Source organism: Mastomys coucha, unplaced genomic scaffold, assembly GCF_008632895.1.
Source record: "Mastomys coucha isolate ucsf_1 unplaced genomic scaffold, UCSF_Mcou_1 pScaffold23, whole genome shotgun sequence".
Lineage (NCBI taxonomy): Eukaryota > Metazoa > Chordata > Mammalia > Rodentia > Muridae > Mastomys > Mastomys coucha.
Genome location: NW_022196906.1, coordinates 2,606,256 through 2,631,796, shown reverse-complemented (window position 1 = coordinate 2,631,796; position 25,541 = coordinate 2,606,256). Strand labels below are relative to the sequence as shown.

At 44.6% G+C, this 25,541-nt stretch overlaps 1 protein-coding gene across 4 annotated transcripts; it reads left to right on the top strand.

The window, feature by feature from the left end:
* Positions 1-1,018: 1,018 nt before the first annotated feature.
* On the top strand, positions 1,019-25,059 carry LOC116072766 (baculoviral IAP repeat-containing protein 3). 4 transcript variants are annotated; one of them, XM_031344325.1, is made up of 9 exons: positions 1,019-1,390; positions 14,752-15,697; positions 15,803-15,902; positions 17,054-17,132; positions 17,914-17,962; positions 19,754-19,993; positions 22,642-22,893; positions 23,571-23,612; positions 23,828-25,059. In XM_031344325.1, exons 2-9 carry the CDS (start codon positions 14,845-14,847, stop codon positions 24,019-24,021), a joined length of 1,809 nt encoding a protein of 602 aa, XP_031200185.1. In that variant the 5' UTR covers positions 1,019-1,390; positions 14,752-14,844; the 3' UTR covers positions 24,022-25,059. The 4 variants fall into 4 exon arrangements, with proteins under 4 accessions (XP_031200185.1, XP_031200188.1, XP_031200187.1 ...); XM_031344327.1 differs by lacking the exon at positions 1,019-1,390 and adding an exon at positions 3,201-3,416; XM_031344326.1 differs by lacking the exon at positions 1,019-1,390 and adding an exon at positions 5,910-7,263.
* Positions 25,060-25,541: the final 482 nt, after the last annotated feature.

The window sequence follows — 25,541 nt, the reverse complement described above, 5'->3', positions numbered from 1 at the left end:
TGGGTCAGCTTGTGATGGATTCTTAGGCCCATAACTTTTCTTCCTAGTCAGCACAGGTCTAAAGCTTTGATTTTTCCTTTCAGATCAGGCTAGCCTAGAACTCATAGAGATCCATTTACCTCTGTCCCCTGAGTGCTGGGATTAAAGGCATGATGCATCACCACTGCCAGGCAAGAGTCAAGTTTTTACAAGAGCGAATGATATAGCTAAGCGCCTTCCCTTGAAAGAAAAAACTAAAAGAAGGAATTTTGTTTTCTAAATTTATTCATCCTGTTTATAAAACAAAATACAAGGCAAGACAAACAAAAATACAAAAAAAAAAAATCACTAAGATAGGTCAAGCCGAAAAAATCCAGGCCTTTAAAATTATTTTTAAAAAGTATTTATATATGCATTTAATATGTGTATGGGTGTTTTGCCTCATGCCTGCGCGCATGCAGGTGCAGTGCCTGAAGAGGCCAGTATGGCAATGGATCTCCTGGAACTGGACTTACAGGTGTCTCTGGATGCTGGGAACAGAACCCTGGTCCTCTACAAGAGCAGCAAGTACTCTTAATTGCTTAGCCATCTCTCCAGCCCACAAGCAGACCTTTCAAATACAAGAATCAGTGTAGTTCTAACATTTTTTAAAAAACAAAGCTTCACTATGTAGCCCAGGCTGGCCTGGAATTCACAGAGATCCTCCTGCCTCAGCCTTCTGAGTGCTGGGATTAAAGGCATTTGCTGCTAACTGCAGCTGAAATCTTTGAAACAATAAAAATAACCTGAAAAAATGAGATCCCTATGGTTTTTTTTTTACAATGTTCCTTTCAGCTTTCTTTCTTGACTAAAACAAAAAGTGAAACCAGAGAGACTTTTACAGAGTTACTCAGTTTTTTCCCCCCTAAGGTCAAACTTACTTTTTAAATTTAGCAGTTGTATTCCGGACAGTTGTGGCTCTTTTCACAGTGAAGGCTGCAAGAGGGGAGCGGGGTGGGGCTGGGATGGGGATAGGCCTTTTAAGGCGCAGCCCATAGGCTGCATGTCTGTTTTCAATGTTTTGTAAGAGCCGAGAGCCTTGAAGTAAAAACTTTCAGTAAATGACACGAGGCGGAGCTGGGTCCAGGAAGTCACGCATAGAAAGGCCACGGAAATCCCCGGCCAGAGTGGCCACTAGGAGGGAGGAGGAAGTGCGTGTGGTTTTCACCCTGGAGTTCCCCGGAGCCCTGGAGGAAAGCACCGCAGGTCCAAGCAGCCCTGGGCCGGGCGGGGGTGGGAGGTTGGCCAAGGCCAAGCTAGGGACGCTGTAAGGCGTCGCGCCACTCAGCCACACCCCGCAAGCCAGGCGAGGCGGTCACCTCCGGAGATCAGTGGTCATTGCTGGCGTGCTGAGCCTAGGAAGCGGGCTGCGGTGAGTACGCGCGCGCGAGTGGGGATCCGGCCAGGGTCCCCGTGATGGCTCGAGGATCACCGGGGTGACTAGATCCGAACGAGGACCTGCAAAACCGGTTTCTGTGCACCGGTGGTCCTGGAGGAGTTGGCATTTTAATTAGGCTGCTTGGGGGGAGGCAGCTGGGAAACTTAGTGAGAACTCGGGCAAGGCGTCTAAGGATGAGCTTGTGGAAAGCTCATGGTTGTTTTCTTAGTGATCAGCTCAGGAAAACATTAGGGCTTTCTTTTGGGGGAATGATGGGTGTGTCGGAGACCATCTCACACTATAGCTGAGACTGACTTTGAAAAATCCTCCTGCCTTAACCCCTTCAGTGCTGGGATTACAGGCCTGAGTCAGTGTACCTAATTTCTCAGCAGTGTTCTTAATCTAGTCGGTAAATCGCTGGAGTAGTTTCTGTCCACCACATGCCGGGCTCGGATCATCAGTTATAAGAAACATTACTATCCCTATTTTGCACTTAGGAAACTGAGGCACATGAGGTTTTTCTTAGTCTCACTATGTAGTACTGGCTGTGCTGGAACTGGATAAGTAGGACAGGTTGGCTTGTTGTTGTTCTTAAGACAGGGTTTCTCCGTGTAGTCCTGGCTGGCCTGGAACTCAGGCTGTAGACCAGGCTGGCCTCGAACTCAGAAATCCACCTGCCTCTGCCTCCCAAGTTCTGGCTTTGAACCCAAGGAAACATCTCCCCACTTCTGCCTCTGGGGTACTGGGATTAGGGTATATCTGGCCACTTGGTGGTTTTCTTGCCCAACATCACACTGTTGGTGGGAAAGGGACCGACTCCCTTGAAATCCTGTGATGTGCGACTCCAGAGCCTGGGAGTAAATTGCCTGGAGGCCAAGTTAGCAGTCACGGGGGAAATTAATAAATGAAAGTGCCATGAACATGCCGGGCTCAGCTAGCTGTGCTGAGAAATTCTTCAATGACAGGTTTTGCTGGGGATAGTAGTACAGGCCTGTAATCATAGCACTTGGGAGGTGAAGGCTGAAGGATCAGTTGTTCAAGACCAGCCTAGGCTATATGTCTCACACAACAACAGCTAGGCACTGTAACTGTGACTAGTGCAGAAATTAAAGCATATTTCCTATTCTGTAGGAGATATGGTCTAAGGTGGAGGGCGAAAGATGGCACAGCTCATTGCCCCAAAGGGTGAAGACACTCAATAGTCCCTGGGTCTACTGGACATGTAGAGTAAGCAGAGAAGAAACTGGGGTGCCAAGCTCATCTATAAGGAACCACTGGAAAGAAAGAGGGCTCCTACACACTGAGGTGGACAAGGGCAGGGATCAGAACATACCTAAGAGGAAGTGGGCCCAGTCACAGATGTCAACGCTTCCAGCAAATTTGATTTTATGAATATGGAAAGTGAAGGGTGCTGGTGCATGGACTGACTGCGTGGATTTGTGGTTCATAAACAAATGTTTGGCTTGGCTGTGGAGGGAGGGCCAGACTCAGGAGTAGCTGGTAGGGACTTCAGCGTGATTACTGTGTAGAGGAACGGGGTCCTGCAGGGTTTGAAGAAATGTGAAGAGGAGTCTTTAGAGCAGTAGGAGAGAGTAGGTCCATGAAGGTGATGTGTTAGAACGACGGGTTGTGTCAGGACATAGCAGACACTAGGCCCAAACAGTTCCACGTGTAAGAGGTATAATTGGGAGGGAGAGAGGGGGCAGTAGCAGGAAGAGAGGAGGGAGAGAGAGAGAGAGATGGAGTAATGTTCCCGTGTATATATATATGAGTTCTGACGTAGTGGTCGCAGGTAAAGGTGGGAGGTGAGCCCAATGGATTCTGGGAATATGACGGCTGTTGCCCTGGCAACAGGTCTGTGAGACCCGCCCATGAGTCACCACAGGCTTTGGATGCTAACAGAAGGGGCATCTCTTCTTGTTTCTCTGAGGTGGCCAATAGGCTTGTGAATGGAGGGCAGGCAAAGGAAGGCAGGCTGAGGGCCTCACCTAGTGAGGAATGGAGCCAGTTGAGTGAAACGGTGAGCTTGGAGGGACTGAGGGTTATTTCTACAAATACGGCTCAGGATGTGGAGAAAGCAAACGCCTCTGGGGACGCAAGGTAGTCTAGCCTCTATGGAAATCTGTGGAACAGATCCTCGAAAAATTGAAACAGAACTACCATAGGACTCAGCTCTACTGTTCCTTGGTAGGCACATGAAGGAGTATACTTGTGACTTAGTCACTGCACTCTTGCTGTGAGGAGACACCATGGCCAGTACTGCTTATAAAGGAAAGCATTTAACTGAGGCTTGCTTACAGTTTCAGGGGGGCAGTAGGAGTCCACGATCACTGCATGGCAGCATGCAGGCACGTGCTGGAGCAGTGTGCTTTAATTATGACTTTACTGCTGTGAACAGACACCATGACCAAGGCAACTCTTATAAGGTCGACATTTAGTTGGGACTGGCTTACAGGTTCAGAGGTTCAGTCCATTATCATAAAGGAAGGAACACTTTGGTATCCAGGCAGGCATGGTACAGGAGGGGTAGAGAGTTCTAGATCTTTATCTGAAGGCTGCTAGCAGAATACTGGCTTCCAGGCAACTAGGATGAGGGTCTTAAAGCCCACACCCACAGTGACACACCTACTCCAACAAATCCACACCTAATCCAACAAGGCCACACCTAACTGTGCCACTCCCTGAGCCGAGCATATACAAACTATATAACACAGTAGCTGAGAACTATGGTCTGATCCATAGGTGGCAGGCAGAGAGAGAGAGAGAGAGAGAGAGAGAGAGAGAGAGAGAGAGAGAGAGAGAGAGAGAGAGAGAGAGAGAGGAAGAAGAAGATAGATAGAAGAAAGTCCATCCTCAGGCCGCACATCCTCCAACAAGGATACATCTCCTAATCCTTCTAAAGCAGCCCACCAACAGTAGACTAGACATTTAGATGTCTGAGCCTATGAGGGCCATTCTCATTCAAAACACCACACTCTGTTTATTGTACCACTATTCACTATGGGACAAAATGGATGCCTGTTTACTGGACAAAGAAAAAGTGTGTGTGTGTGTGTGTGTGTGTGTGTACATTGAAATACTATTCAGTTGTAAAGAAAGTAAATAGTATCATTTGAAGAAATAGATGGAACAGGAAATCATGTTAAGAAAAAGGAAGAAAGAAAGAAAAGAAAAGAGAAAAGGAAAGCAGATGTATAAGCACAAGTATGCCTTCATTTCTCCAAAGAGGGAGTGTTAAAATCCAATGGAGAGGTGGGAGGGGCAGGAGAGGGTTGGAGAAAGGTCAAAGCACAATGTGTGTGTGTGTGTGTGTGTGTGTGTGTGTGTGTGTGTCACAGGCAGACCCACTAATTTATTTAATCAGTACGAATTAGTAATTCTAATGGAAATGATTAGAAGCTGAGTTACTGGCTCATGCCTGTAACCTCAGGACTCAATAACTCATGTTACTGTGAGTTTGAGGCCAACCTGGGTTACAGAGTGAGTTACCAGGCCAGTCTGTGCTGTAGCGTGAGTGTCTGTCTCAAACAGAAAGCAAACAAAAACATAAAGAGGCACATGAGAAGGTAAACTAAAGTTCTGGACCTGTTGAGAAATCACTGAAAGATTTCAGAGAAGTGGGGATGAAGAGATGGCCTAGCAGTTTAGAGCACTTGCTGGGTGCTCATGCACTGCGTGCCGCGCATGCGCGTGTGCTATCGGTCTGCAGCATTATTCTCTCTGTGCTGGTGACTGTGGCCAGGCCTTCGGTGTGCTACCATGCTCCCCTACCACTGAACCCCCAACTCCAGCTCACATTTGCATAGCTTCTTGGTATATACCAGTCTCTATTTTGGAGAAAACATCTTAAGGAAAAGGTCATGGTAGTGCTTGCTTGTGATCCTAGCATTTGGGAACCTGAGACAGGAAGATTATGAGTTGGAAGCTGTGTTCAACTACGTAGGGAAATTCTAGCCTCCAAAAGGAGGGAGTGGGGAGAGAAAGGAAAAAAAGACCATATTGTTATAAGCAGCCCTGAGTTGTTTGACTTTCATTTCTCTATTTTCAACAGGTTTACAAAGGACACAAACCCTTCTACTACTGCTAACTTTTTTCTCAGTTTCTTCTGTAAAGTAAAACATCTCAAAATGGAGACCTAAAGCCCTTGAAAGGGACCTAGTCTGATCTTGGGAGGTGGTTTTGTGCATGGACAGACAAATGCTTAGAAATGCTAATTCAAAGCATGTAGTCTCATTCTCTGAGGTGTGGTTATTATGACTTGGTTGTGAATTTGACTTCTAGAAGGGAAAGTTGTTTTGTGGCTGGGGCACAGTTTTGGCCCACCCTTCAGAAAGTTGCCTGGCAACCTCCCATTGGCTGTAGTTTTAAAAAGTGCCTGAAGGCTGGAGAGATGGCCCAATGGTTAAGACCACTGACTGCTCTTCTAGAGGGCCTAAGTTCCATTCCCAGCAACCATACTGTGGCTCATGAACATCTGTAATGGGATCTGATGCCCTCTTCTGGCATGCTGGTATACATGCAGATGGAACACTCGTATACATAAAATACATACATACGTACATACATACATACATACATACATATATCTTTTTTAAAAAAAAGTGCCCATGCTCAAGAAAGATCCAAAACGAGTGTTGGTTATCCAGAAGAAGTTATAGTCATCCTTCTGCAGAAGTTTGCTGAGGTCGCTGACATGTTGTAAGACTTCAGCAATCACAAAGAACAAGCAGGAACAGAATGTTCTGATAAGCATAACAAACTTAGAGGAAGTAAGACAGATATGAGAGTCCACCCACGGGGCCATTGATGTTTTAAAGGTCCTCCCCGGAGGTCTTTTCAACAGACTGCAAGGATTAAAATGGCAATGCCTACATTATTTTGATAAGTGAGGCAGCTTATTCAGAAAAAAAATTTCATAGCATGACTAAGTTTCCATAAACCTGTGGAGTCAGAGGGTTGAGCTAAACTGACTCCATGACAGGCTTTCAGGAGCCAGTTCAGGGACTAGGCCTAAGTTTCTATTTCCCAGAACTAAACAAACCAGTCCCAAGAAAACCCATAACCTGTGGGGCAGTCAATCAGAAACTGCCCAGCCATTTAGCCTGAGGTACCTACTCTGCTTTTTCCTTCAGTCTCTGAGGAAGACTTCTTTCCTCTCCCGTATGTTTCTGTCCCCAGTGTCCCTACTGCTGCCTCTGCACAGCTGGTGCAGGCAGAGGGAGGGGAAAATCCCAACCCCACATGGAATCAGCCCCACAGTTGGGGCCAACTACCACCTGATCAAGGGAGAAGACAGTTTATGACATACCTTCCCTTATTCCCTTTGCCGTTAATGATCTTTACAATTGGAAGTTGCAGATCCCTAAAGTCTCAGAAAACTATCTACTCTGATAGAGCTCTTGGACTCACCAACTACTGGGGTGGCTGCCGACAACTGCTCCAGGTCCTCTTTACTACTGAAGAAGGGGAGCAGATTGTGGGAGCTGCCTAGAAGTTGGTTCTGGGAGAAAATGGGTTGCCCACCTGGATCCAGGTCAATATTGATGTGCCCTTTCCTCTGATTCAGCCAGATTAGGACCATAACACTCATGCAGTTAAGGAGAGGCTCACAGTCTACCACCAGTTTCTAATGGGGGGTCTCCGAGAGGCTGCTAGATGGCCTACAAATTTGTTCAAAGTAAGTGAGATAGTGCAGGGAAAAGATGAGTCATTGAGAAATTTCCTGGAAAGATTGATGGAGGACTATATAACCTACACTCCATCTGATCCGGAAGCCAGAGAGAACCAATCTGCCATAAACATGGCCTTCGTCAATCAAGCTGCCCCTAGTATCTGCCAGAAACTTCAGCACCTAGACAACTTTGTGGGTAAGCAACTAGCTGAATCAGTGGCTATAGATGAGAATGTTTTCTTTTTTCTTTTCTTTTTTTTTTTTTTTTTTTTTTTTTTTTTTTTTTTTTTGGTTTTTCCAGACAGGGTTTCTCTGTGTAGCCCTGGCTGTCCTGGAACTCACTCTGTAGACCAGGCTACCCTCGAACTCAGAAATCCGCCTGCCTCTGTCTCCCCAGTACTGGGATTAAAGGCGTGCTCCACCACTGCCCGGCTTCTTTTTTTCTTTTTTCTTTTTTAATAACATTTTTTTCACTTTATAAAAAAAACAAAAACAAAACAAAAAACCTAAGTTGTGTTTTGTCAGAGCTGCAGGTTCATTTTGAGACTCTTAGGTCTTTGTTAGAATGTGAATTCCCCTTTACTTCCTTGTCATCTTAACATGAGCAAGCTATTTTGTAACACCATCCAAAGCAACAGGGCCAGATGGTTCTGGACTGAATCCTCTGGAACCATAAGTTAGCACAGATGAGGATGTTTTCAATAGTTCAAAGACCCCTAAGGATTGACAGACCAGAGGACTGGCGAAAGTGCTGCTCACCGCCATAAACCAGGGCTGCCCCGATGAAAGAGAACTGAAAAACCTGGCTTGTGGAAGGGGCAAGGGTAAGCCAGTCCCGACTAAAGGAGAAACCCAACCTCCATTATAGAGGGACCAGTGTGCCTATTTCAAAGAGAAAGGCCATTGGAAAAATGAATGTTCTAAGGAAACCCAAGAGAGGGTACAAAGGTTCTGGAGTTGGAAGAACTCGATGACTGAGGGTGTCGGGGCTCAACTCCCTTCCATGAGTCCTGGATAACCTTAAAGGTGGAGGGGAAGCCCATAGATTTTCTGGTGGACATGGGGACATGGGGGCAAGGGGCAACGGGCACCAAGCCCTATCCATGGACTACCTGAACAAAGGTGGACTTGGGAGTGGGACCCACTCATTTATGATCATCCCTGGATGTCCAGCCCCCCTTCTGGAAGAGACCTCCTCACCAAAATGGAAGCCCAAATCCATTTTGGACCAGAGGGAATGGACATGCTGGATAAGAATGGCCCCATCCATGTTCTGACCTTGGCCCTAGAAGAAGAATACAGATTATTCCCTTAGCCAGCCACATCTCCACCCTCATTACTCCAGGGGTTTCTAGCGGAAGTCCCCAAGGTCTGGGCAGAAAAAAAAAATCCAATGGGACTTGCTCAACATCGGGCCCCAATTCTAGTCCAATTAAAGGCTCGGGCTAAACCAGTGCAAATCAGGCAATATCCAATGCCCAGAGAAGCCAGAACAGGGATCAGCCCACACATCAACTGGCTCTGGGAAGCACGGGTTCTGATTCCTTGCCCATTAGCATGGAACACTTCTCTAGTTCCAGTCAATAAACCTCATTCTGTGATCATCAACCTGTGCAGGATTTGAGGGAGGTAAACACAAGCAAGTAGAAGACATCTATCTCATAGTTTCAATCCTCTCCTGACCAAGTGTACACTGTGCTCGACCAGAAGAATGCCTCCTTCATCTTGCCTCTGGCACCCAAAAGCCAGCCTCGATTTGCAAGATTTGGAGAGAGGCTTTAATGGACAACTGACTTGGACACATCTGCCTCAAGGATTCAAGAACTCACTCATAATCTTTGATGAGGCACTGCATGAGGACCTGGGTGAGTGCCAGAGGTCCCACCCTCAAGTGACCTTACTCCAGTAAGTAGATGACCTAATTGTGGCCCCTGACCTGGAAACATGCCTAAAGACCACAGCAGACCATACTACAGGAGCTGAGTCAACTGGGTAACAAGTGTCTTCTAAGAAGGCCCAGCTTTGTCAGTTCGATGCCACTTATCTGGGGTACATACTCAAGGGGGAGCCAAGGCATGCTGTCAGATGCCTGTGAGAAAACCATCCTTAGCACCCCGGTTCCATCAACCAGAAGGAAAGCACGGGAGTTTTGGGGGTCTGCTGGGTTTTATAGACTCTGGGTGCTGAGCTAGCAAAGCCATTAAATGCCAGCAGGGATCAGGAAGACAGATAGAATGGACCTCTGAGATGGACATGGCTTTTAAGACCTTAAGAAAAGCCTTAGTGGAGGCACTGGCTCTGGCCAGTCCAGACATACACAAACCTTTCCATCTGTATATGGATAAAAGAAAAGGTTTGGCAAAGGGGGTGCTCATCCAAACTTTGGGCCCATGGAAAAGTCCTGTGGCCTATTTGTCTAAGAAGCTGGAGTCAGTGTCTCAGAGATGGCCAGCCTGTCTCTGGATTCTAGCTGCCACCACTATGCTGGCCAAGAATGCTGACTAGATAACCATGGAGCAGGAAGTTGTATCACACCCAACCCCCTGCTATTCTCAAGAATCCACCCAGCCAATGACTATCCAATGCTAGACTGATACACTTCCAAATACTGCTTTTGAATCCCCCTGTATACGATATAATCCATTATCTGCCTTAAACCCAGCCACCCTGCTACTGCACCAGTCCTCAGACATACAGCATGTTTGATCTATAGTTTTTGGGTATGTTCAAAACATTAGGCCAGACCCAACTGACATACCCTGGCTGGATACTTCACAGATCAGAGCAGCTTCATCCATGATGGAACCAGGTATGCAGGGCAGGGTGGGGGTGGCGGTGGTAGTGGACTTGGATTCTGTTATTTGGGCAACAACTTTGTTGCCAGAAACTTCATTCCAGAATGCTGAACTAAAAACTCTAACTCGGCCTTTAAAACTGTCGAAGAGGACCATAACATTTACACTCACAGTAGCTATGCCTTTGGCACAGCTCATGTGTATGGGTCCATATACCAAGAGAGGGGACTGCTGACTGCTGAAGGAAAACCCACCAAAAATAAAGAAGAAATACTGGCTTTATTGGAGGCATTATGGCTTCCAGTCAAGGTGGCCATAATTCATTGCTCTGGGCATCAGAAAAGAACATCAGAAATAGCCCAAGGAAACAGGCTAACTGATAAAGCCACAAGGGAGGTTTTCTAGGTTTCCGCTGCTCACATCCTGGTAGCCTTGTCACCCTCTGCACTCCCAGCTGTCCCTAAAAATACTTCTGAGGACAAACAAGATCAGGCCAAATGCCAGGAAATCTACAGAAGAGATGGATGGTTACATATTGCCAAGGTCTGCACCACCTTACCTAAGGAGTTTGCTAAACAACTCATCAAATCCATCAGGCCTTGCGTCTGGGTCACCAATTTTAAAGGAATTGTTGCAAGGGGCAAAATATAAAATATTTGACTTGGGACACTTGGTTGCTCCACCTGTCAGGCTGTGAACCCCTCAAGCCTCAATCAAGGAACTCTGGAAGCCAGAATTAGAGGCTAAAAGCCAGGGGCCAATTGGGAAATAGATTATATGGAAATAAAGCCAGGAACATATGGATATAAATACCTGCTAGTTTTTATAGATACCCCACAAAGAAGGAAACTGCCAGTGTAGTGGCAAAGGAGATTCTGGAAGACATCATACCCAGGTACAGTCTGCCCACTCTGCTTGGGTCTGACAATGGACCAACATTCATCTTTCAGGTAATTCAATCTTTAATACATGTCTTGGGGACCAATTGGAAACTGCATTGTACATACAAACCCCAGAGCTCAGGACAGGTAGAGAGCATGAATCAGACCCTGAAGGAGGCCTTGACCAAATTAACCCTTGAAACTGTCGGTGACTGGGTGTCTCTCTTACCTCATGCCTTATGTAGGGCTAGAAACACCCCTATACCCTACACCCCCTCAAAGGGGGCCTCAGCCCCTTTGAGATCCTGTATGGGAGGCTGCCCCCGATGTTGCCTAACCTCTAGTCGATATTCTAGCTGAATATAGCCAAAATAACTTCTTGGAGTTTTGGGGGGTCCTCCACAGAATGCGGAAACAACTTGGGCCTTCCATCTGTCAGGTTTATGAATCTGCTCCTCCCCCAGTCCTCATTGCTTTGAACTAGGTGACAAAGCCTGGATTAAAAGAAACCACAAAACCCTGGAACCTCGATGGAAAGAACCTTACACTGTGATCCTGACCGTGTCAGCAGCTGTGAAGGTGGATGGGATCCGGACATGAATATACCACTCCCACGTCAAGCCTGCCATTAGAAAGACAGCCCACTCTAAGAGCAATGGAAGGCGACTCCATGTCCCACCAAACCATAAAAGCTTCGACTTCAACACTCCTAACCTGCTTGCTTACTGCTTACAGCTTCCTGATCAACCACTAACCCTCACTATTCCGAGTCTAACTTGACAGATAATTAGTTCTGCAGTGGATATGATTGCCAACTCTAACATCCACTTGGCTCCCTGGGGCACTTGGTTCCCTGACCTCCAGATAGATCCGTGTGACCTGATGGATGAGGGATGGAATCCCTTAGATCAACAGCCCTTCCTTGGTTACTGTTTTAACTCACTTGGGGCCCAAAGGGACACGTGGACTCAGGCCTTTTATGTTTTCCTCGGACATCTCGGACTGGAACCATTGGGCCAAATGCGGTGGTCCAGAGTCCTTTTTCTGTGCAGCATGGGATGTGAGCTACTGGATGGATAAACTGGAAACCTCCTGTTAAAGATGATCTCATCGCTGTGACCAGATTTGGGGGTACACAGACACTCGGAGCCCAGTCCTGCATACAAAAGGATACCCAGCCCCCCAGAAGAAGGACTGTGGATGTTTTGAACCCCTTTACTAGATAGATACCCAGATGGGTATCCCTAGGGGTGATGCAACAACCTTGGCATTAAGCATACAGATGCTGGTAAGAAATTGGATTGACCTGAGGGTAAGACATGGAGATCAAGACTTTATATCTCTGACTATGACTCCTATTCACCAGCCAACTGCTTCAACATGGCCTCTCAGGACCCCTTGTCCCTTAGAGCACCAACAAGGTGTTAGTAAAACCAGCTCACCACCCTCACACCCCAGCAATGTAACACCCTGTCACCTGAGTCAGGACCCCTGAAGTTCCTAAAGGTCACTTTCTAGGTTCTTAACTCCTCCCGCTCAGATCTAGCCTAGGACTGTTGGTCATGCTTGGATACTTAGCCCCCTTCTTATAAAAGAATAGCAGTCTGCAGGGATTATTCACAGAGCACAGATAGTAACTGATATAGATGGCAACCGTCAGGCAGAGGAAAGCTGACCCTGAAATCAATAAATAACAGGACAGGGACTTTGAGTTGGAAATCAGGTGCCCTCTGAATATCCCCACCTCTGAAACTTCACTATACTCCGTACCACTGAAGGATACCTGCTGCCCCCAGGCGATGCTTGATGGGCTCGCGCCTCAGGGCTCACCTCATGCATTCATGCCCTGGTTTTTAATGTACCTGAGGATTTTTGTGTTCTGGTACCCCTTGTCTCTCAGGTGGCTTATACAGGAGAGGATATACAAAACCAATTGGCTCCTCCAGACTGGGTAGGAGTTGCTGCTGCCACATCCACCCTCTTAGGGTTGGCTGGCACTGCTGGCATTGGTGCCTCAGCCTTGGTTCTCCGGGATAAAAATTATAAGGCCCTGCAAATGGCCATAGATGCTGATCTGGAAGAGGTAGAAAAATCCATTACTGCCCTAAAGGAGTCCTTCTCTTCCCTGGCAAAGGAGTCCTACAAAATAGAAGGGTCTTGGGCTTACTGTTCCTTCAGCAAGTAGGTCTCTATCTGGCCTTAGGGGAACAATACTGTTTTTACACCAACCATACCGGGGTCCTTGAACAATCAATGACCTTGCTGAGAAAAAGCTTGCAAGGTTGATAATGAGTCCCTCTTTAACTGGCCCCCTTGTTTAACTTGCTTCAGCCCTGACCAGACTTATCGTCCTTTTACTATTAGCCTTAACTGTGGAACCTAAATAGTTAGTGCTTTAGTCAGGTTTGTCAAGGAATGATTTTCCACTGTCCAACTGATGATTCTCAAGCAGCAATACCAGCCCATGGCATGGAAACATCTCAAGGATTCAAGATGGGCCATTACTCAAGGGGGAAATGAGAGGGCTGAGCTAGACGGACCCCATGACAGGCTGTGAGATGCCAATTCAAGGGGGTTAGGCCTAAGTTTCTGTTTTCCCAGAGCTGAGCAAACCAGTTCCAAGAAAAAGCATAGCGTGCTGCCAACTAATCAGGAGCTTCCCCGCCATCTGGCCCGAGGCAAAAAATAGTCGTCAATAGTTCTATAAAGTCCCCCAAACCCCAGCCACTCCCAGAGACACCCATACCCCTAGAGATAGAGCCAATCAACCAAAATGAAGGTCACCTACCTCGCCCTGGAATTCCCGTAATAAGCTTTAAACTGAGCCTGCAAGCTCACCTCAGAGTTACCACTTTGATGAATGGCAAACCCCTGTATGCTGGATTTCTGCAGAATAAACACCCTTTGCTTTTACATACTCTTTGAGTCTGGAGTATTTTTTTTTTTCCCGGTGATTCATGTACCTGTACAGGAGCGGGCAGTGAGGTTAGATACAAGGATGCCTCCTGAGGGAGGGAGACTCTTGGTGACAACCATGCTGTTTCTCCTGCTACCTGGAGAGGATGAACTGGTGTTCTTGGTAGCAAATCTGCCACATCAGTGTGTAGCAGGAAATCCTACCAGCCAGTGGCAGCAAACCCTAGTGCCTTGACATAGAAGTGATTTGCTAATGGTTAACAAATCTTGCATGAGAAATTCTTAATTCTGAAGGTCTCTGCTGTTTAGATGGTAATGGGCTTTTCTTTCGTCTTGATAAATATGGGCACAAGGAATACCCTTTGAGATAATTTCTGACCAAAACTAAAAGTTTGAGTCTCAAGCAGGCAGTGGTGAGCATGCTTTTTTTAATCCTAGCACTCCAGAGGCAGAGGCGGGGGATTTCTGAGTTCAAGGCCAACTTGGCCCACAGAGTGGGTTCTACGACAGCCAGTGCTACACAGAGAAACCCTGTCTTGACCACCCCCCCCTAAATAAAGAAGTTTGAGTCTTGCAGGATAACTCAGTGGTAAGGCACAGGCTTTGTGTACCTAAGTCCCTGGGCTCAGTCCCTAGTGCTACCCAGATGAGCAGCAAAGGTGTTTTGAATAGAGGAGTAATTAATAACTCTGATCTTGGTTCTTTGAAAGGAAACAAAAAATAAAAAAGTTTTGAAGAGGTTTATTATCTTAAAACTATCCAAATCATGCTTTCATTCTATATGAAACATAGTTTTTAGTGCAGCTTGGGTAACTGGTACAAATGCATTCAGGTGGCAAAGGGAAGCAGACTTGCCCCTCAGGATGCCCAGCATGGAGGGTCCCCAAGTACTGTGCTTCAGAATGAGATTAACCTTAATCATGTATTGGCTATTAGGTAGAATCTAGTTTTTGCTATATGCATGAAGATTATACAAAGGTATGGTTGTATGTAATTGTGCCTTAAAATGTATTAGGGTAGGATTTAGAATTTCATCCTACTGAAACCCAAAATACATAAAAGGAAAAAAAAATAAGTTTATTCTTATTTTAGGTTATCAGCCTAGAAGTAAAACCGACCAGAAGCCATGCACAACACTACATCCCCAGAGAAAGGCTGGTCCCTTCCCATCCATGACATCTCACCATGAACATGATTCAAGACAGCGCCTTCCAGGCCAAGCTCATGAAGAGTGCTGACACCTTTGAGTTGAAGTACAACTTCTCATGTGAGCTGTACCGATTGTCCACATATTCAGCTTTTCCCAGGGGAGTTCCTGTCTCAGAAAGGAGTCTGGCTCGTGCTGGCTTTTACTACACTGGTGTCAATGACAAGGTCAAGTGCTTCTGCTGTGGCCTGATGCTGGACAACTGGAAACAAGGGGACAGTCCCATTGAGAAGCACAGAAAGCTGTATCCCAGCTGCAGCTTTGTACAGACTCTGAATCCAGCCAACAGTCTGGAAGCTAGCCCTCAGCCTTCTCTTCCTCCCACAGAGATGAGCACCATGCCTTCATGCTCTGCAAGTTCCGAGAACACTGGCTACTTCAGTGGCTCTTACTCAAGCTTTCCCTCAGACCCTGTGAACTTCCGAGCAAATCAAGATTGTCTTGCTTTGAGCACAAGTCCCTACCGCTTTGCAATGAACACAGAGAAGGCCAGATTACTCACTTATCAAACATGGCCATTGTCTTTTCTGTCACCAGCAGAGCTGGCCAAAGCAGGCTTCTACTACATAGGACCTGGAGATAGAGTGGCCTGCTTTGCCTGTGATGGGAAACTGAGCAACTGGGACTGTAAGGATGATGCCATGTCAGAGCACCGCAGGCATTTCCCCAGCTGCCCGTTCTTAAAAGACCTGGGTCAGTCTGCTTCGAGATATACTGTCTCTAACCTGAGCCTGCAGACGCATGGAGCCCGTGTTAGAACATTCTCTGACTGGCCTTCTAGTGCTCCTGTTCATCCCCAGGAACTTGCAAGCGCAGGCTTCTATTATACAGGTAAGAAACAATCTGAGAATCATAAGGATCCATCATGTATTATATTGTACACACGAATGGGCAAATTTTATATATTTATGAGTTTTGGTTCAAAATGAATTTTAGGACACAGTGATGACGTCAAGTGCTTTTGCTGTGATGGTGGGCTGAGGTGCTGGGAATCTGGAGATGACCCCTGGGTGGAACATGCCAAGTGGTTTCCAAGGTAATTGCTTTGAAATTATTGCATCTTTTATGGTTTTCATGAGCTCCATTATCTTCCTTTACAGCAAGTGTGTGTCTTAAGTCCTGCAGGTTTTATTTTATTCTTATGTCTGAGTGGTTTGCATACACGTCTGTGTACCGTTTGTGTGCAGTGATTGCTGAGGCCAGAAGAGGGCATTGGAGCCTCCACAACTAGAGTTCTAGGTGGTCAACACGTGGGAGCTGGGAACTAACCAGTGTTCTCACTTGCTGAGTCTTCTCTTAAGCTCCATTACTTTTAAGGGCTGGTTCTCACCTTTCACCCTGTGGGACTGAACTCAGGTGATTAGGCTTGGTGAGAAGCACGTTAGCTAACTGAGCCATCTCACCAGCCCCCACTGTGAAAACACAAGAAAAACTGCGAGCCTGCTTTGATGCTGCCATGATTCAGCTCATAGTTAAATTTAGTAATTTACCTGTATTACCTAGGGATTGGCAACCTCATTAGTAGAGGAGTCGCAACGAATGTCACATTCTTTCCTGAGAGTGCATCTATGCATGTTTTTAGCCCATAAAGTTGTCATGGAGACGATCTTGTTTAGGGGACTTATTTAGGGGCTTATTTAGGGGACTCCCTATTTGCTTAAGGGTATTTTTAAGAACCTTAGAAGAGTAGAGAGCAGTGAGGAGCTCTGAGGAGAGGGCTTGAGGATGGTTGGTGGCTGAGGGGCTCCTCACAGCCATTGCTCAGCGGCTTAGCTGTTTACTTGGTCCCTGGTAGCCAGGTGTGCCAGACATTCACAACCGCCTGTAATTTTGATTGCTGAAGTGCCAGATACTTGCTTCCATGGGCTCCACTGCATTTACACACACAAACCACACATAGACACAGAAATTACACAAGCCAAAAATGAATCTTCACATAGAGAGTCAGTGTGCACTGAACTGGGGCTTATTTATTCTTCCATCATTAAGAATATGACCTCCAGTAGTTCCTCACTGGGGTGCTTAACCAGCTTTCAGGTGAGATGAACAGCCGGATATGGGTTTGTTACTAAGTTTCATTTCACTTTTTAAAATTAAAATTAATTTTTGATCATAAAACATGAACATTATGAAGCTGATGATGAGCAATGTTGTTTTATTAAGTAATTCCTGATGTTTACATTTTAGGTGTGAGTACTTGATCAGAATCAAAGGCCAAGAGTTTGTCAGCCAAGTTCAAGCCAGTTACCCTCATCTACTTGAGCAGGTAGGAAGCCTCCCTTTTATGTTTTTAATTATTTTTATTTTTTTAAATTATTGGTTCACAAAAAATATTTTTAAGAATTTATTTGTAAAAATAAATCAGAATAATATTTCAGTGAAAAAGTGAAAGTTGTTTTAAGACACGCCCTTCTTTCTTCTCACAAACATCAACGTAAGTGTGCAAAACAGATTTTGAGAAAAACAGATCTGTACCTATTAGCCACATGAAAGAGAATATTTGTCCTATTTCTCTTTAAGCTGTTGTCTAATCAGCTAATAATAAATTAAAATCTGAAATTAATAAATTAAAGAATAAATTTGAGGAAAACAACTTTACTGTGTAACTTTTTCTTAAGTGATTTGAGAAAACATTTGTTAGCTGCTCCTTGGGAAAAGTGAATGAAATCTTATTTCATTGTCTGAGGTTTAGAACGTGTTTGCTATGGTCAGCAGATCTGACTGGCATGGACTGTTCGCAGCAGATGACTAGGGAACATGAGATTTGCAGATTCAGGACCTACGTGCTGCCTCCCAAGAAACCCAGCCAGTTCTGCCCAGTGAGGACAGACTTAGCTCACTGGAGCAGTTTCCATAGGAAGCTGTTAGTTCAGAGCCTCATTATTCAAATCCCTGCTGAATGTAAATGAAATATTGCTCGACTGAGGAAATATCCTGTTGATGACAAAGTCAGTTGGTGGTAGGTTAAATGGAGCAGGTCTGTTGGTCATTTTTAGTGCAGTGCTAGGATGCAGTTTATATTTTAACATGTGTATTTTTTCCTGTAGCTATTATCTACGTCAGACTCCCCAGAAGATGAGAATGCAGAAGGAGCAAGTATGTATAATAATCATAATTCCTGCATTAAAGCGATCCATTTTGTATTAAGGTTGAAGGGGAAGCTGGGTGCAGTTGTAATCCAGCGTTCGGAAAGCAGAAGTACAAAGCTTATGTGCCCAAGGCCCTATTGAATCATGTGAGAGCCTGTCCTAAAAATAAAAAACGATTGAAAGGTTATCATAGGAAATGAATATTCATGTTGATTTCTAATTTCTAATTGAAAATGTGATTTATAATTAAGACACTGTTACTGTCTATCAAACATCAATATGCAACAAGAGTTGCTTGGAGAACATTTAAAAAGCGCATAAATGTTCAGTTTATGCTTCAGGCCTCAGGAGGAAGCTGCAGACAAATAATTCTGTGAGTCCAGCTTGCTGAATCAGCACTGAGGGTAGACTCTTTCTTCCTCAGGAGCTATCAGTTCATGAGTTCCAGCCCAGAATGCAATGGGCAAGTGCATGAGGCTGCTTCTGGCCTGGGAGTAGCAAGAGGTGAGGTAAAGTGTTGGATCAGAGTGGATAAGCCACAGGCAGAGCTGAGATTTTTATGGAAGGTAATGGCATTCAGTTTGGGGAGTATGACACCAGGTTTGCATCTTCAGTGGTTGGGTTGTAGTGTTAAGTAAGCTGGAAGCGGGTGAGCGGTACTCTGGGACACTGGGGTAGCCTGGCTGAGGAGTAACTGGTGTCTTTTAGAACTGTGAAAACACAATAGTGAAGTTATGGATGGATAAAGATAGTGTTATGCATTTGGGAAGCTGAGGCAAGATCCCTGTCTATATGCTGAGACCTTGTCCCTCACAAACAAACAAAAAGAAAGGAAGAAAATTACCCAGCCGTAAATTAAAGCATGAAACCATGCCATTTGCTGGAAATGGAAAGAACTAGAGATATCAAAGTATGTGATGTGTGAATATGAATATATCACAATTAAAACATTGTAGACAAGTAATAAATGCAAACAATATGTAGAAGTGTATATTTCATATCAAAAGCCCATTAGTTTATTGATTATAGAGAATGAAGCCCCTGATTCTGGTTGAATGATCCCTGGCATTCAGTTCTTTCTCTTTTCCAGTAGAGCTAATCACAGACTTGAATCTAAAGGCAATAGTATTTTATATTCTTTTTTTGACCAAGACAGGGTTTCTCTATGTAGCCCTGGAACTCACTCTGTAGACCAGGCTAGCCTCGAACTCAGAAATCCGCCTGCTTCTGCCTCCTAAGTGCTGGGATTAAAGGCTTGCGCCACCACTGCCCAGCTTTTTTTTTTTTCTTTTTAAAGATTTATTTATTTATTTTATGTATATGAGTACAGTGTCACTGTCTTCAGACACACCAGAAGAGGGCATCGGATCCCATTACAGATGGTTGTGAGCCACCATGTGGTTGCTGGGAATTGAACTCAGGACCTCTGGAAGAGCAGTTAGTGCTGTTAACCGCTGAGCCATCTCTCCAGCCCCCACTATTTTATATTCTTACTTCAGTGGTTGAATATATGTCATTTTAAAGTTAGCAAAATGCATATCATGTACTGCCTATTTATATTTTATTTTTTATGGTTTTGATATTGTTATAACTTTCTATTTAAAAAGTTTATGAATCCAGGCATGTTGGTTTGTGCCTAGCACTTTCTGAGGCAGAAGAATTGGCATGAATTTGAGATCAGCCTGGGCTACATAATAAGCTTGAGGCTAGACTGGCCTAGGGGATTCCTAAAAGAGCAACCATGATAAAAAGGTGTATGGGTGTTGCTAATATCTGTTAAATCCCTCTGTCCATACAGTTGTGCATTTCGGCCCTGGAGAAAGTTCGGAAGATGTCATCATGATGAGCACGCCTGTGGTTAAAGCGGCCTTGGAAATGGGCTTCAGTAGGAGTCTGGTGAGACAGATGGTTCAACGTCAGATCCTGGCCACTGGTGAGAACTACAGGACGGTCAGTGACCTCGTGATAGGCTTACTTGATGCAGAAGACGAGATGAGAGAGGAGCAGACGGAGCAGGCGGCCGAGGAGGAGGAGTCAGGTACAGAGGAACAAGGTCTTTCTCCAGAGAGATGTGCTGTCACCCATGTTCGAAAAAGTCCATCTCCCTAGTCTGGTCTTTCTTATGTTTCATATTTTAAATTCAGATTCTGAAAGTAAATTCTTCACAATAAAGTGTATTGTGGAGGACTAGGGAGACATCTCAGCAGGGAAGGGTGTTTCCTGCTGAGCCTGACTGCCATAGCTTGATCCCCAAAACTCATTTGATGGAAGGGAAGAACTGATTTGACTCACACAGGTTTTCCTGTCCTCTAACATGCATGCTGTAGCACATGTACACACACAGACACACACAGAGACATACTTTCAAAAGTACATCAGAACTGTTCATCAAATTTTAAAAAATGTATGTTGAGCCTGTTAACATTTTTTTTTTTTTTAGATTTACTTATTTTTAGTTTATTGTGTATGGGCATCTTGCCTACATGTGTCTGTGCAATGCCTATGGAGGCCAGAAGAGGGCGGTGGATCCCCTGGAACTAGTGTTACAGACAGTGAGTGGTCAGTTACCAAGTGGGTGCTGGGAATTAAACCCAGATCCTCTAGAAGAACAGTCACTGCTCTTAACCACAGAGCCATCTCTCTAGGCCTGCAAACTTTTTTTTAATTTAAATTTTTTGGATGAGTTGTTGGCTTTGCATATAATTACTTATGGAACTTAAAAACAAAAACAAAAACAAAAACACCCCAAACTTTAAAAGTCCAAAACAATCAGACTATCTGTATGATTTTTATTTTATTCATCTATACACAGATCTTCTCAATTAATAAGCCTTTATATTTTCCTATCAAAGCACAAATTATGCACTAAGAAGCTTGATTTCAACATACTACTATTATCAAATCAGTTCTTAATTTTTGAATAGGTGTATGTGTATATGTGTGTGGGGGTGAGGGGGGGCTGCCACGCCATGCCAGATAGATAGAGATCAGAGGACATCTTATTGGGATTAGAACTCTCCTTCCACAGTTTTTGGATTCCAAGTATCAAAGTTATATCATTAGCCTTTAACATTGAATGATTTCTGTGCTGAGCCAGCTCACTGACCCAAAGTACATTCTTGATCCTAAGATGGTTGCTCATTCCCTTTCTTATAAATTGAGATGGCATCTGGAAGAATTATTAACTTGAATATGTCTCAGACTCTAATGTTTTAATTAATTTTAATTTATGTGTGTGTGTGTGTGTGTGTGTGTGTGTGTGTGTGTGTACCTGTGGTGAGTTTTATGTGTACCGTGTGTATGCAGGAGCTCTTGAAGCCTAGAAGAGAGTGTGGGCTTCCCTAGAGGATGTTGTGGGCCATCCCTCCAGCTTCCCCTCACTCCACCCCTGTGAGACATCTTCCTTCCTCTACCTTCCAAGTGCTGTGATGACAGACATGGGCCACAGTCCTGGCTTAATGCACAGATTCATGTTTAAGTCCCCTGTATGCTCAAACAAGAGCTATCTTCCCTTGCAATTTCATGGAGTCCTTGGATTCTGTTTCCCATTCCTCCTCCCATTCCCATCCTTAGTGTTGTTTGCTACTCTGCTCTGATTTGTGCTCAGAGCCATCCTCCTCCGGGCCTGGGCAGTCTCTTCGTGTTCTGATTGCCATCCTCACTCTGGTCTAGATAAAAGCACATGCTGATCTTTCTGCTGAACATGGACCAGAAAGCAGACTTTGAGACAATGTCTTGCTGTGTAGCTCAGATTGGTCTTGAGTTTGTGACCTTTCTGCTTTAGCCTCCTGAGTACTGGTTTGCCTCGTGAGCTCCAGTGGAGCTTGTGCTAGAGCAGAATGAGACCTCAAAAGCAAACAGGGTTGTCAGTACCATTTAATTGGTAGAGTGCTTGCCAGGCATGTGGCACGGCTGCATATAACACCAGATATGGAGGGCATGCTTATAGTCCTGGCATCTCTGCAGTGGAAGCAGAAAGCCAAGGCCATCCTCAGCAATGAGGTCAATATGAGACTAGCCTGGGCTACATTAAAAGTCAAAACCAAACAGAAAACAAAAATGCTCATGGATGACTGATTCTTTTTTGTCCTTAATGTGGTTCTAGAAAGTGTTCTAGTGACAAACTCAATGACCTAAAATCTGACTGCTTCTCCTAAAATAATTTTTCAGGCTGCCTTTATTGGTATTCATCATTTTTATGGATAGAGTAGAAAATATCTTCATAGTAGAAAATAGAATACTAAAAATGAAGATAAAATGGGCTATGGACATTGTTAGATTTGCAGAGTACCTGCCTAGCAATCACAAAGCCCTGGATTTGATCCTTAGTGATGTGTAAGTTGGGCCTGGGGTCATTTGTCTGGAAAGTGGCACTCACAGGGTAGCAGCAGAAAAAATCACAAGTTTAATGTCGCTGGGTGGTGGTGGCACATGCCTGTAATCCCAGCACTTGGGAGGCAGAGGCAGGCGGATTTTTGAGTTTGAGGCCAGCTTGGTCTACAGAGTGAGTTCCAGGATAGCCAGGGCTACACAGAGAAATCCTGTCTCAAAAACAAAACAAAACAAAACAAAGCAAAACAAAACAAAAAAGAAGTTTAATGTCATGAATTGGCTACCAAGTTGAGGTACAATATGTAGTTATGGAAGATAGCTGTGAGCAGATTGTGTTTCTCTCTCTTCATAAAGATGATCTAGCATTAATCCGGAAGAACAAAATGGTGCTTCTTCAACATTTGGCGTGTGTGACAGCAATGCTGGATTGCCTCCTAAGTGTAAGAGCCATCACTGAGCAGGAGTACAGTGCTGTGAAACAGCAACCACACACCTTGCAGGCAAGAACACTGATTGATACTGTGCTAGCAAAAGGAAACACCACAGTGACCTCATTCAGAAACTCCCTTCAGGAAATCGACCTTGGGTTATACAGAGATATATTTGGTAGGTGCTAGGAAATCATTTGGGGGGAGCTTTCTAGGTCAATTGCAAAGAGGCTCTCATTAGTAATTGGAGATTGTTGAAAAGGACTCAGTCCAGTGTATACATTCTAATTGCACAAAATTAAGGGCTTTTGTTGAGTTTTTGTTCAAAGTGTAAAGTGTTTAAAGCCTGCCGTGCGTTGGAAGGCTCAGAGGAGTTGGTGAGATGGCTCATCAGGTAAACGTGTTTGCCTCAAGAGCCTGCACGGAGCTCATGACCTGAGTTTGATCCCAGAACTGCCCTCCCCATGCTCATTCATTTGCTCTCTCTCTCTCTTTCCCTCTCTTTCCCTCTCTTTCCCTCTCTCTCTCTCTCTCTCTCTCTCTCTCTTACACACACACACACACACACTCTCTCATACACACACACACTCTCTCTCACACACACACATGCACACACACACATGAAGTAAATAAATAAATTTGCTGCTGGGCATGGTAATATATACCTACAATCACAACATCCAGGAGGCTGAAGCAGGAGGATTGTGAGTTCAGTGCCAGCTTGGGTTACAGAATAATTCCATGTCTCAAATAAACATTAATACTAGATAAGTGAAATTTTTAGAATTTAAATACCAGCTTTGATTGCCATTCTAATGTGTTCCCCTTTCTCCCCCTTTCCCCCCCCCCCCCCAGTGCAACCGGACATTAGGAGTCTTCCCGCAGGTGACATTGCAGGTAATGGCGCTAAGACTTTAAACCTGCTAAAATCATCATTTTTATTTTCTTGGGATTTCACTAGAGGAAAAGCAAATTGCTCTTCATTGAAAGTCCTTTTCTCTTCCCTCACATGGTATCACACGCCGTGTGACCAGTGCTTGGAAACTGGAGGGAGGAGGATCAGAGTTTGAAGTCAGGCTGTGTTTTAAATAAAACATTTCCCCTCTTCACAGCTCTACCGATGGAAGAACAGTTGCGGAAACTCCTGGAAGAGAGAATGTGTAAAGTGTGTATGGACCGAGAGGTGTCCATTGTGTTCATTCCCTGTGGCCATCTGGTCGTGTGCAAAGACTGTGCACCCTCTCTGAGGAAGTGTCCCATCTGCAGAGGGACCATCAAGGGCACAGTACGCACATTTCTCTCCTGAACAGGACTGATGGCCCATGGCTGCAACCCCAGCCAGGAGGAGCAGAAGTTCAGTATCACTCCCAGCTCCATAAGGAACTTGAAGCCAGCCTGGACCACATGAGACACTGCCAAACAAACAAATATAAAAATGAAAAACATGGGAAAAAAGAAAAACTTTTGTCTAAACTCAAAAATGAATGAGTTACTTCTATAATGATTTTAATTGGTTTCCTTAAAAGTGCTATTTATTCCCAACTCAGAAAACTGTTTTCTGTAGACATATTTACATACTACCTGCATCTAGAGCATACCTGTTCATATATTCAGATGCCGAGAGAGAGGGTTTTGTTCTTGATCCTGAAAAGCAGAGACTGCCTGCACTCCTGAAGTTCTCAGAGAAGATTTACAGTGTTAGTATTTATGGTTTAGAAATTAGGATCATCCCCAGTTGCTTTAAGAACCCAGGCGGTGGTGGTGCACACCTTTAATCCCAGCACTTGGGAGATAAAGGCAGGTGGATTTCTGAGTTCAAGGCCAGCCTGGTCTACAGAGTGAGTTCCAGGTCAGCCAGGGCTATCTATACAGAGGAACTCTGTCTTGAAAAATAAACAAACAAACAAAAAAACAAAAACTGGGAGCACAGATTTCCATGTGTTTTATGCATATAAATTCTTGTTATTTATTGGATAACATTTTAGGGATATTAAATTTTTATAAAGAATTTGTGAGAAAAAAATAATAAGGCAACATAATTACACTTTTTTAAAAAATTGATGCTTGGCAGGTTTACCACATCAAGATTCCTACAATATCTTTTTAAGATTCTTAAATGATGGGACAAGGAGATGGCTCCATCTGGAAAGTGCTTGGCACAGAAACATGAGGATCTGCGTTTGAGTCTCCTGCAGCCCCATAAAAAGTCAGGAGTTGAAGTGACATTTAATCTACAGGAATTGGTTCAATACTTTTGTCTCAGTTAGGGTTTTATTACTATGAAGAGACATCATGATGGGGGCAACTCAAATATTAAATAAATATTAAAAACATATTTAATTGGGCCTGGCTTACAGTTTCAGAGATTCAGTCCATTATCATCATGGCAGGAAGCATGACACATCCAATCAGACATGGTGCTGGAGAAGAAGCTGAGAATTCTACATAGTGATCAGAAGACCGCCAGGAAACTGCTCTTCTACTTGTGTGTGTGTGTGTGTGTGTGTGTGTGTGTGTGTGTGTGTGTGAGAGAGAGAGAGAGAGAGAGAGAGAGAGAGAGAGAGAGAGAGAGAGAGCTTGAGCATTAGGAGCCCTCAAAGCCTACCACCCACAGTGACACGTTTCCTCCAACAAGGCCACACCTCCTAATAGTGTCACTCCCAGTGGGCCAAGCATTCAAACATACGGAGTCTATGGGAGCCATTCCTATTCAAACCACTTCAGCTTCTTTCACTGGAAAGGCATACAGAGGGAGTTTTGTGTTTGTATTTGCCACTGCTACTTCTTGTAATGATGTTTCCCCAGTCATTCATGGATGGTGGAAGG